Source organism: Pristis pectinata, chromosome 29, assembly GCF_009764475.1.
Source record: "Pristis pectinata isolate sPriPec2 chromosome 29, sPriPec2.1.pri, whole genome shotgun sequence".
NCBI lineage: Eukaryota > Metazoa > Chordata > Chondrichthyes > Rhinopristiformes > Pristidae > Pristis > Pristis pectinata.
This window is the reverse complement of record NC_067433.1, coordinates 6,039,778-6,055,579: the sequence shown is the minus strand read 5'-3', so window position 1 is coordinate 6,055,579 and position 15,802 is coordinate 6,039,778. Positions and strand designations below refer to the sequence as shown.

Genomic DNA, 15,802 nt, shown 5'->3' with positions numbered 1-15,802 from the left:
CTGTAATTCTATATTCTGCATTCTGTTTTTCTTTCCTTTTGTACTACCTCAATGTACTTATGTATGGTATGATCCGTCCAGATGGCAAGCAGGAAAAAAGCTATCTAGGTATAAGTGACAATAATACTATCAATTACCAACGGCACTTGCATTCACTGAGCTGAAGAAGGATGCAAGTTTTAGAATCACTACATATACCAGGGGAGCACAATAGGGCAAAAGGCTGCCTTCTAAATAAGATAGCTCCTATTGGGCTGAATAAACCTGATGCACCAATCTCAGAACATTACTTGTCTCTATAATAAACTTTATGCTTGTTTCAGGAGGCACAGCTTGAATCTCATGATTCCATGTTGCAGTCGATTTTGGACGATCTCGATGATCATCAACTGAATGTTCCAGACAAGAAAAGCAAAGCAAAGGAGTTTGAGGAGTACAAGATGAAGCAGGAATATTTGAATACGAGGTAAGGTCTTAAAATGTAGGTAGCAGATATTCAATTTGCTGATTTTTTTTGTTATTATATATATTAATGAAGGTGACTTGCCTAAAACAGGCCCATAATCTTCACATCTTCTGTAGAGATAACATAGATTGTGCAGTAATTTGAAATACTGAACTACCGTCATTTGTATGGCCTCATTAAGAAAGATCATACATTTAGTGCTATTTTACTAGGTTATGGGCAATTGCATACTATGAATTCATACACGAGAAACATCTTGCATTGTACTTCGTGCTACTTATATTCCCAAATTTAAATTTCTTGGTTTGAAATTCAACTAATGTGCTTCAGAGTTAACCACTTTAAATTTAAACACTGTACTTGAATGCCAGTACTCCAAGGCTCTGAATGGGAATGCATAAACTTATGTAGCACATTAAGTGCCGGTGGAAAGGTGGGTGAAGGTGATCAGAGGTGAGGGAGTACGTCAGCCACTGTACCAAACAGTCCATTTTGTCACTTAATACTTTTGTTAAGATATTATAATTTTGCTATTGAATATAAAAATTCAAATGTGAGTTTTAAGGAAATTGCAATAATAAATTTAGAATTTAAAGATGAGACATTATTGAATAAGCAGCAATAATTCTGAAAAATTATGCAGATTCTCAGGAAGAGAATCCATCTGAACATCAGTCAATTCTGCAGAGTGATGCTCTGCTGTAGTAAGCACCTACCTATACTCTCTCATATATTTTGTCACGAACCAGCAACAAAAGAAACACACTGAGCATGATTCAGTGTTAAAAACTATTTTATTAATCACTACTTATGATAATACATAAAATAAAAGTAAAAATGTTAGTATGTTAGAATTCAAAAATGTTAAACCTTGAACGTTAACCCCAAAACTAAACTCGTTGTGTGTGTGTGTGACAAAGTCCAAAACTCCCAGTTCCGGAATGGTTCTTAAAGTTCAGTTCCGCAAGCCATAAGGTGAAACATGAGCAAGGGCTTCTTCAACAACCACCGTTGTCAGAAGATAAGATGTAGATGTAGGGAAACATAGAGAGAGTAAATACGAAATCCAAATGTTCCATGATGGAACCCAAATGACACTTCAGTGTTTACTCGGTAGTGACTTCCTCACCCCGAAAAGCATCCGAACCGTGGTCGTCCACACACAAATACCTGTTTCCTTCTACAGGTCAGCAAACAAAGTGAACTCCACCGGATTACTTCCAACTTCCATACATGGATTTCAGTGGCAAACACAGTTATAGTTTCTCATCCATCGATAGAGAAAACAAGCAGGCTGGTGTCTCTCTCCCTTCTCTCTCTCTCCTTCTTCTTCTTCTAACCTCTTCAACAACGTCATTACGTCCTTTATCTTCTATTGACGTAAGCACGCCCCACACACACATACACACACACTTTCTATCTTAAAGGGACTTTCACTGAGTCCGTAACAGAACACACTGGAAATTTGAGCTACTTGTTTTGATATTATTAGAGCTAATTTAGGAAAGGCATCATGGTTAACTAACTGAAGTAGTAATTTTCTTGCTTGTACAATGAATTCAGGAAACCCCATTGATTGCTTTATACTGAGTAAAGGGAAAGTCCAGAGAAATGGAGAGACTAGGATAGAAAACTGAAGGAACAATTAAAGAGACTGATTATGAGGTGTTTACTGATAGCAGGGAACTGGCCTTGTTAGAGGAACCAGCTTAGAGTTACAGTAGACATAACTGCATCTGAAACATTAGCCATCAGCAGCAAAGCAGAAGGAAAGAACATTCAGGAACAATTTGCAGTTAATTGAATAGAGAACTTTGAAAGTGAAGATAAATCTAGTGTTGGGGAGTGAAAAAAGTAAGAGACATAGAAGCTGAGTGTCAGAAAAGTGCATGAATTAAGAAATATTGTACTGGAGAAATCTAAATTTGAGGTATCATATAAAATAATCAAATGGAAGTATGACATTAAGACTAAACCCACTTCCCAGCTGTCAGTCCAGAATCTTGTAGTTTACAGCACAGAGTACTTGCCCAAATAGTTTGTAAATGCAATGAGAACATTAGCCTCCACTGCCCTTTTAGGGAATAAGCTTCAGTCCCAACCACAATTTGGGACTATTTTCTTTCCTCAACTCCCTTCCGTTCCTTCTAACTATTAGCTTAAATCTATGAACCCTAGCCATTGAGCTCCATTCTATGGGAATTGATTCTTGCTATTCACCTGATCTAGGCTCCTCACAATTAAATCTCACCTCAGTGATCTTTGTTCTAAAGAAAACAAGTACAACCTGGCTGATCACTCCTCACAAATTAACTTCTCCAGCCCTGACAATGACCTTGTGAATCTAAAATAAAAAGTAAATGCTGGAAAGTCAGCAGGTCAGATAGCATCTGTGACGATAGAAACACAGTTAATATTTCAGTTAATAAGCCCTGGAAAGTTAGAAAAAAATGTAGTTTGAGTTGCAGAGAAGGGAAAGGTGAAGAGAACAAAGATAATCTCTATGATAGGATGGAGACCAAGAGAGACAGATCTATTGGAGCTGTCCAAAAGAGGGCAAGGAATGTTTGTTTAAATCATTGCTGATCGGTCTGGAGAACTGTAAATAGAGGGAGATGATTGAGAACTGTAGCGAAAAGAAGGTTCTGGAACTGTCAAAGGCCAAAGAGCAGCTGTTGGAAACAAGAGAATGCTAAAAATACTCAGCAGATCAGGTAGCATCAGTACAGAGAGAAAACTGAATTATTTTGGATGACTTTACATCAGAACTACCTGAAGTAGTTAATCTTCAAAAGAATAACAACTTGCATTGATAGTGAAATCAATATTAGAGTGTTTAACATCAAGAAAAGAGGACAGTGGAAAAGGGGAAAGTATGGGTGGTTTTTGATAGCATGTGGCTTTTGAATCCTCAGATCATTTCTGCACCCTCTCCAGCATTATCAAATCCTTCCTCCAACTGGAAATCAAAACTGTACATAGTGTTTTAGCTACTCTTGTGTGATGAACAGTTTGCATTGATCCTTCCAACTGTGTCACTCACCAAAATTCTATTGCCAATTTTCAAATCCATTTACTATTTGCAGAAATGCCGAATTGAAACTTACGTGAAGCTTCTAAAAATTAAGCTGAAAGAACACACTGATGATCTCGACAAATTGGAGGCTCAGTTGTTCAACACCTTGGAAGAAGAAGAAGGATGCAACCTAAAAAAGTCACATTCCAGTCCATCCCTCAACCAGGAACAGGTACCAGTTGTCAAGGTGAAGAGAAATGTGTCAGAGCGGAGGACCTACAGGAAAATTATGCCAATTAGGCATAGAAAATTGATTTAAAAAGAATTGTTAAAAAACAAAACTTTGTTTAAAGTGGATTGAGTGAGGCTGTTGAAATTAGACTCCGGTAACTAAATATATGAAGAAAATCAAGAAAAAGGTCAAGAAAATATTAGGCAAAATGGTAGAGATCAACATGGGGAGGGCATTTTATTTTTTTATTTTCATTGTGAATTTTAAAGTTGTTTTATAATGTTTATGTAAGCATATCCTACATTTTGAGAATGTGACCTCCTGGCTCAGTCACACCAAGGACATCAAAAGAAACTTCTTCACTAACTGAGTGGATCTGCTGCACAGTTTGGCAAAGGCTACTGGGTCAAAACATTGTCTAGTGTGACACTGAGTCATTGTTTCATGATCTGTATGGAGTGACTGGAAGTATAAACTAGCCAGGTTTTCAGCCGATAATTGCTGGTCACTAACTTCTATTGAAAAATGTAAGTTTTTCTCTAACATTCTATAGTGAGAAATTAAACAAAGACCACCTCTGCCCTTGCAGTGCTGTGGGCCAACATTCCTCCTTCAAATCATCTTTGTCATAGCTGTGATAGGTAAGAAAAAGTAAGAAGGAAGAAGATCCTGTTCAGCAAAATATCACAGATGAGTTGAACCAAATGGCCTGTTTCTGTGCTGCAAGTTCCATCTATTTGCAGGCTTTAGGTAAAATCTCCATGATATTTGACTATATTGCCCTTCAACTTAAATGGTTCATTCATCAAGGAAAGTGACTGTTGTCAGCCATTGACCTCTACTCTGGTAAAGAGTCAATATTTGCATGTATAAAAGGGCAGAAAGAGGAAGAAAAACTAAAATTAAAAAAAAAATTAAACAGCTAAGAAAAGCCAAGCAGATATTGGCATGCAAAGCATCTCAGGACTCAGTCAAAATATACCAAAGCATCGATATAAATTGGTTCCTTTTTAGAGATCTTCACCAGATTTAAGTAGTTTAAAGATCATTAGTAGAATAGAAAAGGAACAAAGAGGTATCTGCAGGTTACTGATGCGGGTTGTGCATTATCTTTGCTTTTGATTTAGGTCGAGCTTTCCATAGTTATGTGGTTCTGTTTTGTGATGCTTGTATTTTATCAGAGGCAAGGCGGCAAAGATACCTCAACTTTGCGCAATAGTGATAGGGAGTCAACAGCCCATTTTATGCTCAGCGGCTTCAGTGGAAATAAAATTGGGAAGGGATGTAAAATGGACTGCAAATTCAACATCACCTATTTTATACTACTGCATAAAAATCAGAACAATCCTTGAACACAGTGCATTTTTACTCTGTCTTTTCTTTTTTCCTTGCTTAAGACAGGAACGAGGGTATTATCACCTACATGATATGGCTACTCAGTGGGGAAGCCCAGTGGGTCTAAGGGAAGTCTGTTAGTGTGCCATTTGGAGCTAAGGTACACACACTCACACGCAAACTGTGTGGAGAATTATTTTTTTCCAAAGGCACCTTGTTAGTGATTCCAAGTGACAATGGGGATTAACAGGGGTCACTCATAATGGGAGTGAAAAAAGTGGCTTCCCAACCTGTTAGATCAATCTTTTAAACTTCTCCATGAATACTGCAGTGACTCAGGCTGACAGACTGTAGTATAGCTTTGTGCCTGGGTGCTAATCTGATTACAGTGAGTTCCCCACTCCCTTGGTGGAATGCAGAAGCTTTTGCATTGGAGCCAAAACAGTTATTAATTTTAATGAAATATCCAGTATTGGCAATGATGAAATGCGTTTCAGAATTTCTCAGGAGCTGTAGTGCAGTTACTGCTGTATAGGATCTAGCAGTAATTAGTGTGGTATTGGTGTGGTATTGCACACTGGTCTACAAACTCTAACAAAGATAAAGAAAAAGATAAAGTCTGAGTTTGAATCATTCCAAGTTTTAACTGCTCCCAGGGGGATTTTATTTCAAAGCAGGAATTAGTTATGTTGTTTAAAGTCCTTTCAAGAATTTTAAGGATGAGGAAAAGGCCTGCTAAGTGCCCGTTCTACAGAATAACCCCACCTGCCCACCCTCTCCCACAGATCTACTTTGCTGTTATTTTTGATTAAAATGTTTTTTTAAAAATGGGAAATCCAGCTGGTTTGATGCTCAAGTTTTTAATACTTCCATGCAGAATTAACTTTTAACAAACACAAAATCAACCTCATGCCAGTTCAGAGGAGCATAGGAGCTGGATTTACATTTCTAGCAGAAACATTGTAAAAACTAAAGAAGTACTTAAAGTGCTCAGCACCTGAAAGAGGGAAAATAAAACGGGCTCATATTTCAGGTGGAGGCTTCCTGTACAAACATATTAACACAGATTCAGTGAAGGGAAACATCCAAAATGTTAGTCTGTCTTTCCTCTCTCACATGTTCAAGGACCCACTATGTGTTCCTGGTACTTGGTAAACATGTAATTCTATCAGAGATGGTAGTGGTAAAGAACACAGAGAGCTGCAATCAGATGATAATAAGAAGTTCAGGGGGAGCTTCAACTTTTTCATGCAAGTTATTTCCACCAAAAGAGGGTCAAGCCAGGAGTGAGCTTCCTTCACATTCCTTCTACTGACTGATTGGGACAACTGCTGGGCCCTGAGAACACCATGCAGCTGTCTTTACTGTAGAAGAGTAAAGCACAAAGAAAACAAAACAGAATTGCATAATTGTGGGATGGATCAAATAGACCATTATCATCTCTTCATTTCTGCATTTTCTATAATCTGCAAAATGTTCTCACTCAATTTCAGTTTAGCTTTAGTCACCATTTTCCAAATGATTGCTCACTCATCATGTGATCAACTACTGAATGTGCAGGTCTCATAAGAAACTGAACCAGTAGGCTAGTCAGTCTCTCTGGCCTGCCCAGTTATTCAATCCACTCTCCTGAACTAACCCCATATCCCTTGATTCCTTATCTAAGAATCTGTTAATCTCGGTCTTGAATATGCCTAATAATTAAGCTTCTGCCACCCAATAGGTAGAGAATTCCAAAGGTTCACTACCCTCTGCATGAAGAAATTTCTTAATTTTTCTTAATGGCTGACCCTCATCTTTAGACTATGACCTCTGGCTGTGGATACCCCAGCCATAGGAAACATCCTCATATCTACCCTGTCATGCCCCATTGGAATTCTGTGTGTTTCATTCAGATAACCTCTGCTATTAAAGGCTCAATCTGCTTAATCTCTCCTGTGCAACAAATCCACCAGCCCAAGAATCAATCTGGCCAGTATATCCTTCCTTAGGTAGGGAAACCAGACTAGAACACAAGATTTGGCCTCACTCGGGCTCTGTCTAACTGGAGCAAGATGCCTCTATTCTTGAATTCAAATTCTCTTTTAATAAAGGCCAAGGTACCAATTGGACAGAAGCATTGTGTTCAGCTCTCCTCACTTAGCTAGTCCATCAGAGAATAAAACAGTTAAACCTTATTCTTATTATAGCACTTTACCCTGTAGTTATTAGGGATAGGTTTTGTTCCTCTGATTTCCCTTTTAAAATCCAAACAATGCCCAAAATCTAATACTGACAAATGAACCCAAGCAGTCCCAAACACAATTACAGTGATTTCACCAAATGGGATAATATCACCCATTCTTCAGTGGCCAGACTTACTGATGGGTACAACAGTGAACAGATGGTTATCAATTTTTTTTTGTTGACTTTTGTCTTGCAGGTCTCAAACTGTTTATTTTCACAGGTTTAACTGCAATTAATGTCATTTTTGATCAAAGAAAGGTCAATCAAGTCTCAGCCCATTAGCTATCTGATAGAAAGAAGGTGAAAATAAAGGACCAAATCTTGTTTTGCAATTGGGATTTAGATAATGTTCATTTGCATATTGTAAGGTAAAGGTTGGCCACAGAATGGCATTGTGAGAACTGCTGATTCAAAAGGTTAAAACTTGTGCAATTTTTGAAAAAATATATACTGAAAATGCTGATGGGCATTGTGTTCTTAAAAATGGTTCTTGCTTAATGGACCCACCAGAGGGCAGGCTCTGCCTTTTGGTCTGTTCAGTAGGTGCCAACCTTTAATGCAAATTAAAAGGGGAAAACTGGAACTCTGAAAAAGGAACAGAAAATGCTGGAAGTGTGCCATTAGAAAAAAGTCAGATAAACATTTATCTGCAGAACCTGCATCAGAATTGGAAACTGATGTGGAATGTTAACTCAATAAATCACTGTATTTCCAGCACTTTGTTTCACTGTGCATAAATGCAACTCAGGTCAAGGGATGCTGAATATATAATCCCGTGTGTAATGTACAGACAAAAATAGAGTGGCAATATCAAATGTCTATTTTTTCAGTTAAATGAAAAATAATTGTGTTATTTTAGTAAAAAATTGTGCCATATAGTGTTATAATAATGAGTTCTTTAACAAGATGTCTATATAATAATTGTTTTCAAAGCCCTTTTTTGTAGCTAAAAGCTGTTAAATAAATTGAAATGATTTCTACATTTGTGTATTTTCATAAAGGACTGGCAATTTATTTCCACACACTAAGTTCTAGCCAAGCAATAGGGCAATGCATCCTTTTTTCAGCAAACATCATTTCTACAAAAAAATAAAGTTACAATCAAAATAAACTGGTGAGTTTTATGGTGCTTGATATCCAGAGAGCAGCTGTGTTGGAATAAGGTGGGGAGAGGTGGGAGTGAAGATCAAGTTAAAGTAAAACCCACCCGAATGTCCACAGCAACATAAAAGGCAAGGCTGGTCCCTTTCAACTCCTGCCAAATCCAGCCCTGATTCTCTAGTTAAAGCCTGAACTGGCAAGAGTGCTGCAATCATTCACAGACTTCGAATGCACTAAGGAATTTTGTACGTGACCTCAGAACATTGTTTATCATCACTGTAGCCTTCATGAATCTGTGTGCCATATATGCTATAGCCCAGACTAATTTAGGTAAAAGTGTTACGTGTGAACAAAGGATCAAATCCTATGTAGTAGACACAAGAGAGACTGTAGATGCTGGAAGTCTGGAGCAACACACATGAAATGCTGGAGGAACTCAGCAGGTCAGGCAGCTTCTATGAAGGGAAATGAACAGTTGATGTTTCGGGCTGAGACCCCTCAACAGGACCCTTCAGTCACCATATAGTGACTGAGTTTTAAAACTTAATTTGTGTGTAGCACAAATTAATTTCTCCACATGAAAGAAATTGTAGGCCAGCTAATAATGCCTTCTTGGAAGATCTCACTATTTCTCTTTCTGCAATGATGGGATTAAATACAAGCTTAAATACACAAGCAGATGTACCACATCTGGAGGGAGGTTGGTGCAGGGTGGTATTGTGACAACTGCTGATTTAAAGGTTAAAATAGGCTGGCAAAATTTCTGCTTCAAACAATCTTTATTGTAGGTATACCTGACATAATTGATTTTATTTTAAAAGTATAAAATCTTTCTACATTGAAGATTAATACAACTCAAGTTCCACTGCTGCAAAAACAAAATATGTGTTTTACTTAAGTTGTTAGGTTAAATGGTGCCAAGGGTGATTTTAAGCTGCCCTTTTGAGTTTTGCAGAGGATTGTACACAATGTTGGTGAAGAAGGATTGGAGGAGGCTCATGTTGAGCATAAGCACTGCCATGGATCCATTGAGCCAAAAGGTCCTTCTCTCTACAATAAACACTTTGCAATATTAAATGTAGGATCCTGCTCCAAAGCAGTACTGAAGGATGCTACATTGCCAAACGTTCTCTCCAGGTTCCTGAGACAAAAAATTGAACAGGAGTGGACCAAACTTCTTCTCATCCTACGCCACAATTCAATAATGGGAGAATTTCTTCATTAACTCCACTTTCCCATCCTACCTGTATCATTTGATCACAAAGTCTATTTGTCCCACTTTCCATATATACATCTAACACGGCATGGCCCTCCAGAATGGAAAATTGCCAAGAATAACATTGCTCCAAGTGGTGTCCTTCTAATCTCAGTCATATATGGGCAAACTTTATTCTGACATCATAATTCCTACTCCTGCACTCCCCAGTGAGGGGAATCAATTTCCTCAGGATCCACCCTGTTAACCCTGATAAAAATTTTATATAATTCAATGAGCTTGTTGTTCCTTCTTTTAAATCCAAGAAAATACAGGCTCATTCTTTTCAATCTCTCCTCACGGGATTCAATCCAGTAACCTTTTCTGCACCACTTCTAAGGCAATTATATCCTTTTTTAGAGAGAAAGAACAAACAGGTAATAAAACATCCAAGTGTAATCCCACCAATGCCCTACTTAACTGCGGCAAAACCTCCCCACTCTTGTACTTCACCTCCCTAAATGAAGGCTAACTTAACATTTACCTTCTTAATTACTTCCGGTGCCTACAAAATAACAAAGGCACACAGGTCTCTCTGAATACCAGCATTTACTTGTCTCTTCTGAAAATTACCCTGCTTCTCCATTCTTCACACCAAAGTATATGATTTCACACTTCTGATTTCTTTCATTAGCCAATTCACAAGACATGCTAATATATTAACAAAAATCCCATAATCCCTCTTCAGGAATAGTTACTTGTCAGATTCCTTCTGAAAATCCAGATATTCTACATTCACTGGTTTCCACTTATCTAGCCCCCATCTACTCCACTAGCTGCACTCCCTAAAAACTCTTTATTAGATTTTTCTAAAATGATTTTCCTTTCACAACACCATACTGACCTGCCTAACATTTGCGGTTTTCCAAGGGTCTGTAACAACATACTTGAATGATATTTTAGCATTTTTCTTGCTTTTTAATGCCAGGCAAACAGACTTATTTCCTGATATTCTGTCACCTCTTCTTTCTTATTCAGTAAGGTTACACTTTCTATCTTTCCATACATGAGGTCCACTCTAGAATTGATTCAAGAAGATGAAATCCAATGCACCAACACTGATGCATCCACAATGGCTCCAGCTGCCTCTTAAAACCAAGTGAGTATGTCATCAGATCCAGTGGTTACCAGCTTTTACCTTTATTTTTTCTTAAACTAATAATCACTACTTCTCACTCTCATGTACTCCTTGGTCCACCACAATTCCTGGTTTGTTTGTTGTAACCTCTATTCTGAAAGCAGGCATTTGCTTAGCATCTCTACGCTTTCCTGAATTGCCTTTGTAGTTTCTTCTGACTTTGATTCTGTGGAACCCCAATTTGCTTTCGGCAATCTTTTTCTTTCCACATGTACAATCTCTCACAATCTGCTTTTACATTTTTTGATTATTTCTTCTCATGCACTACTTTCTTCCTTATTCATTTCTTGGTCACCTTTTGCTGATACTTAAAGCCTGCCCAGTCCTGAGATTATCACCTAAAATTATTCTTTGCTTCATAGAGGAATACAGCGTGGAAACAGGCCCTTCGGCCCATCAAGTCCATATCGACCATCAACCACCCATTTACATTAATCCTATTTTATTCTCCCAACATTCTCAACTTTCCATATATCCTACCACTCACCTACACACTAAGGGCAATTTACTGTGGCCAGTTAACCTACCAACCCACTATCCATATAATTTCACACCTTCCCACATTATTGTTCACTTGGCACTTTCTTGGCTAGGCAGACATTTACATTCTCCTCACACCCCAACTTCTCACTTAACTTTGCATCAACATCAGAATGGATGAATTCAACAGTGCCCTCAACAAAATTACGAATGTAGATTGTACGTAGCTGTGGATCTAATAGTCTCTCTTTTAAGTTTCCTGTGATCTAGTGCCATCTTTGACTGCTCTAGTTATCCACCACTTGACCACTTTTCCCATTTTATTTTATTCCCCTGGGAAATTATACAATGTCAGCCCTTTCTCATTTTGTATACCAATACTGTTACCCGCATTGATTCTACATTTTCACTGTTTGGACCAAGTTTCTTTTAATCTGAATGCCTTTATTCCATCCTTTATTTTCAAGTCTATCCCACCTCTTTTTCACATTACAGATTTCATATTTCATATTTACCATGTTTGGTAAAATTTTCCTGGGGCCTTGGCTACCATTCTTCCCCAAATCAACAACATGAAAATACCAATTAACTGGTAAACTGACTGTGTGCACAACTGCTGTTGTGCTTGTATGTGGCATTCAGTTGGGCAATTTAATTAATTTAATGTACAATGCTTTGGAATATGATAAGATGCTCTATTCTTTCCTTCCCATGGCAAATTGTTGCTCAACTCATTTTTCTTTACAAGCTCAGTGCTGGACATCACTGGATGAAAACAGCAAGAAAAAAAAATCAAAGGCTATCAAGAAGAATATTTGGGTTTTAAAACCTGTGGATTATTACCACCACAAAGCATTACAGTCTCATCTAGACCAACACATTTTTAAATAGGAAATCAGACAATATTTTAAAGATCATTTCACTGATAAAAAAAATTCAAAACATCTTTTATAGTTAGTGATGTAAACCATCAACCAAAGCAATACAAAATGCAATCACAACAGGGGACCATCAGTCCAGCACTGCATTTTAAAATATGCTTCATTGTAACTTTTGTATCTGTGTTAGGACTCATTAAGAAAACAAACAGTGGAACCCAAACTTCATTAGCCCCCTATTAACCCGGCAGGAGTGCCACTCCAGGCTTCACTTGGCTCTCTCTTATTCAAAGATTAGCTTTGGAGACACTCAAAAGGAGACAGCAAGAAACTCTTAAAAAGGGATTTAAAACTTTCGTCAGCAGTTTGCATGTTCTTACTCACTGCACAAAGTAATGATTAGGTGAATAAAGTGAACAATCACTGAAAAGCCATCGAGTACACACAGCAGCACTTTTTGCAGGATTTCATGTCACGCTGGCTGGTCGCACTGTGAAAACTATTAATGAAGTGATTCTACAAGCAGCACTTACACAAGTATGAGCACGGGACTGACTCCAGCTCAGACAATACATCGGTCCAAGCCTGTATGATTTGCAGAAGTACTGCACCAGTAATGATTACAACTAAGCTATTTCCTCCAAACTGTACACATAAATTACACAATATGGAACTATGCCAGTCAAACTAACTAGTCCATGCCATCGCAAACTACTCATTCAAAAAATGTTCCTAAAATTTGCCAGCTAAAATTAATGTGTGGAATCCCTGGCTTTATAAATAAGATCAATGAAGTCATGATGTACCTTTATAAAACATTGGTTCGGCCTCCTCAGAAGTCTGTGTCTAGGGCTGGGCACTGCACTTGAGGAAAGGCAAAGGCCTGAGACAGAATGCAGAAAGAGTGACTAGGATGATTCCAGGGATGAAAACTTTAGTTATGCGGATAGAATAGAGAAGCTGAGGTTGTTCTTGGAGCAGTAGAGGTTGTTTAAGGGCATCTGATAGAGGTATTTGAAATCACCAAGGGTATGGACAAAGAAACTGGAGGGAAACTGTTCCTATTGGTGGAGAAGCCAAGGACCAGAGGACTCAGAAGTAGGTGATTGTCAAAAGAATCAGAGGTGACACAGGGAAAACCTTTTCTATGGCTACAGCTGGCATATGCTACCAGGGGAAATAGCAAGAGGCAGATTCGATTATAGTACTGGAAAGGGATTCTATTATAGCACTCAAAAAGGGAATTTAAGTACTTGTAGGATAAAACAAAATGAAGGGCCATGAAGGTATTAGCAGACACAATGGGACAAATGGTCTCCTTCCATGCTGTGATTCTATGATAAACACACAAATTTCACACCTACAAGGAGCTGAAAGAGGGCCGAATAGAAACATCACTGCACAGGAGGAGAAAAGTGAATACAGATGCTGGAATCTGCAGCAACAGACAAAGTACTGAGGAACCCAGTGGGTCCAGAAACATCTGCAGAGGGAAATGGACAGTAAACGTTTTGGTTTGAGACCCTTCATCTGGAGGAAGCTTTTTGCCCCATTTGAGTTCATGCCAGCAATACACAAAACTTACATTTGTGCAGCATTTCAATAATGCTCCTGTCAAATCATTTTGCAAATACTCTAAAATACATTTATTTTGTAATGTTGTCAAAACGAGATGCCCTTTTATTCATCACAAGCTCACTAATGAGGTGAATGATCAGTTAATCATTTTTGTGATGTGGAAAGATATTGGGTCAGGACAGATGTTGAATCCTCTATAAAAGGTACAGTAATCAGAAAAAGGTTTGAGATTTGACCAAGTTAGGTTGGCCAGCGGTTTATGGGCAAAAAACAGTGCGATCATGTGAGCTCTGAGCTTTGAAAAAGTATCTGACATCATTTCAACTAATATTTCCTCAGCACAAACCAGATAATCAGAAATGGTGATGTTTACTTTTAGGAATTGACCTCTGTTGTTATGTTTACTGAGGAAATTTTTTTCAGCATTGCACTTTAAGACTGGGCAGGCAAGTTTAAAATAGAGCATGTGCTAAACCAGAGGTCAGGTTGAAAATTGTTTGCAATTCGTGACACCTGGTATGTGCCGAAGGGGTGTGAGCTTTGCCAAGTTTATATTACATATTAGTTCCATAGTTGTATCCATATCAGTGCAAGCTAATGATTCAGCAGTGTTCTGAGACTGCATGCAGAGAGGTTGCAACCAAATTATGATGATGTACTAAAAGTGGCAACATATTGATCACTGCCAAACAACTGGCATATTCAGGGCAATTAGGCAGGTATTGAATGGCAATTTTTAAAGAAACCAAGGTTGGTGACAGTAGGATATATCAATAATTATGAACCAGTAATGACCAGTTTGAATTTTGTTTTGGATGATCAAGGGAGATGAAGAGCTCCACACTCAAGGAAATAACGAGTTTGTCTAGGAGACAGTGTCACAAAACAGTCTCAACACAACGAGAATGAACCATGTGGGAAGAAAGTGTGACATAGTAAACTTGGACAACTCACTGAACATACAAATTCCACTGGGGCCATTCGATAGAATAGCTAATACACCAGAATCAAACGTGCTTTCTGACTCCAGCGTAGTGTTAAAATTGGAGATCATAGCTAATGCCATTAGAAGGGTATTTAGTTTAAACTTACAAAAGCAAGTAGTACATTTAGCTAGGAACATGAGTTTGTAATATTCTTTTCACTGGTACATGATCAGCACTTCACTTTACCCAAAGTGAAGCACAATAAAAGCCATTTCTGTGTCAGTTTGTATTTCACTGAAAATGAGACAAGTTGTCTCTGGAGTGACTATCACTTTGATAACTGGGTTTTAATAAACCATCAATGGATTGAGCCAGATAATGGATAACGTCGACTGTTTATTTCCCTCCATAGATGCTGCTTAACCTGCTGAGTTCCTCCAGCACTTTGTGTGTGTTGCTCCAGATTCCAGCATCTGCAGAATCTCTTGTGTCAATGGATTGAGCCACGTATGTCAAGTCAGATTCTCATCTTTTAATTCTACAAGACCCACACACACCACTTTGCAGCATGGATCACTGTTCTCCCTCCATTGATTTTCCAAGGCTAAGCCACAAACCCCTTCATGAATAGATTTCCCTCCACCAATCCTCCAATTTGTCCTGGTGCTCAAACCAATGACTTACCCCGATGAGGCCTGATCTCCAACACAATCCCTTCCTCACAAGCCACCAGCAACTCAAATCCCAATGCTCAATCATTAAACTAATTGACACCCACCTTCACTCCCCCCCCACCCCCCCACCAACCCTAAACTCAGATCTCTTTCCCAGCCCCCTTCCTGGCTTCAAACACCTTTGCAACCATCAACATCCCATCACTTACTGCCCTCAGTCTGAGTCATGACTTTGGGCACCACTGATGCAGAGACAAGCCCACAGTTGGTAAAGTGCCATTTGGATGCATCAAAACTTCTAGGCCATTGCGATTACAGAAAAGGTGCCTCTTTTTATATTGTGCAAGTCTGTGCACAGAACAAGTCAGTTATACATTGCTGACTCAAGGCCAGTTTTGAAAGGTAACACATATTAGAAGACTTCCAATAATCTGATTTCTATCCTGGTAAATGAATATACGCTGAGGTAACGTTCTGTGAAGCTGACCTTTCACCCT

General features: G+C 38.5%; 1 protein-coding gene across 1 annotated transcript in view; it reads left to right on the top strand.

The window, feature by feature from the left end:
* Positions 1 to 15,802, top strand: part of LOC127584156 (PH and SEC7 domain-containing protein 3-like) — a 53,680-nt gene that overhangs the window by 13,508 nt on the left and 24,370 nt on the right. The window contains exon 7 of the mRNA XM_052040736.1: positions 324 to 466. Within this exon, the coding sequence (XP_051896696.1) occupies positions 324 to 466 (143 nt within the window). The remainder of the gene's footprint in view (positions 1 to 323; positions 467 to 15,802) is intronic.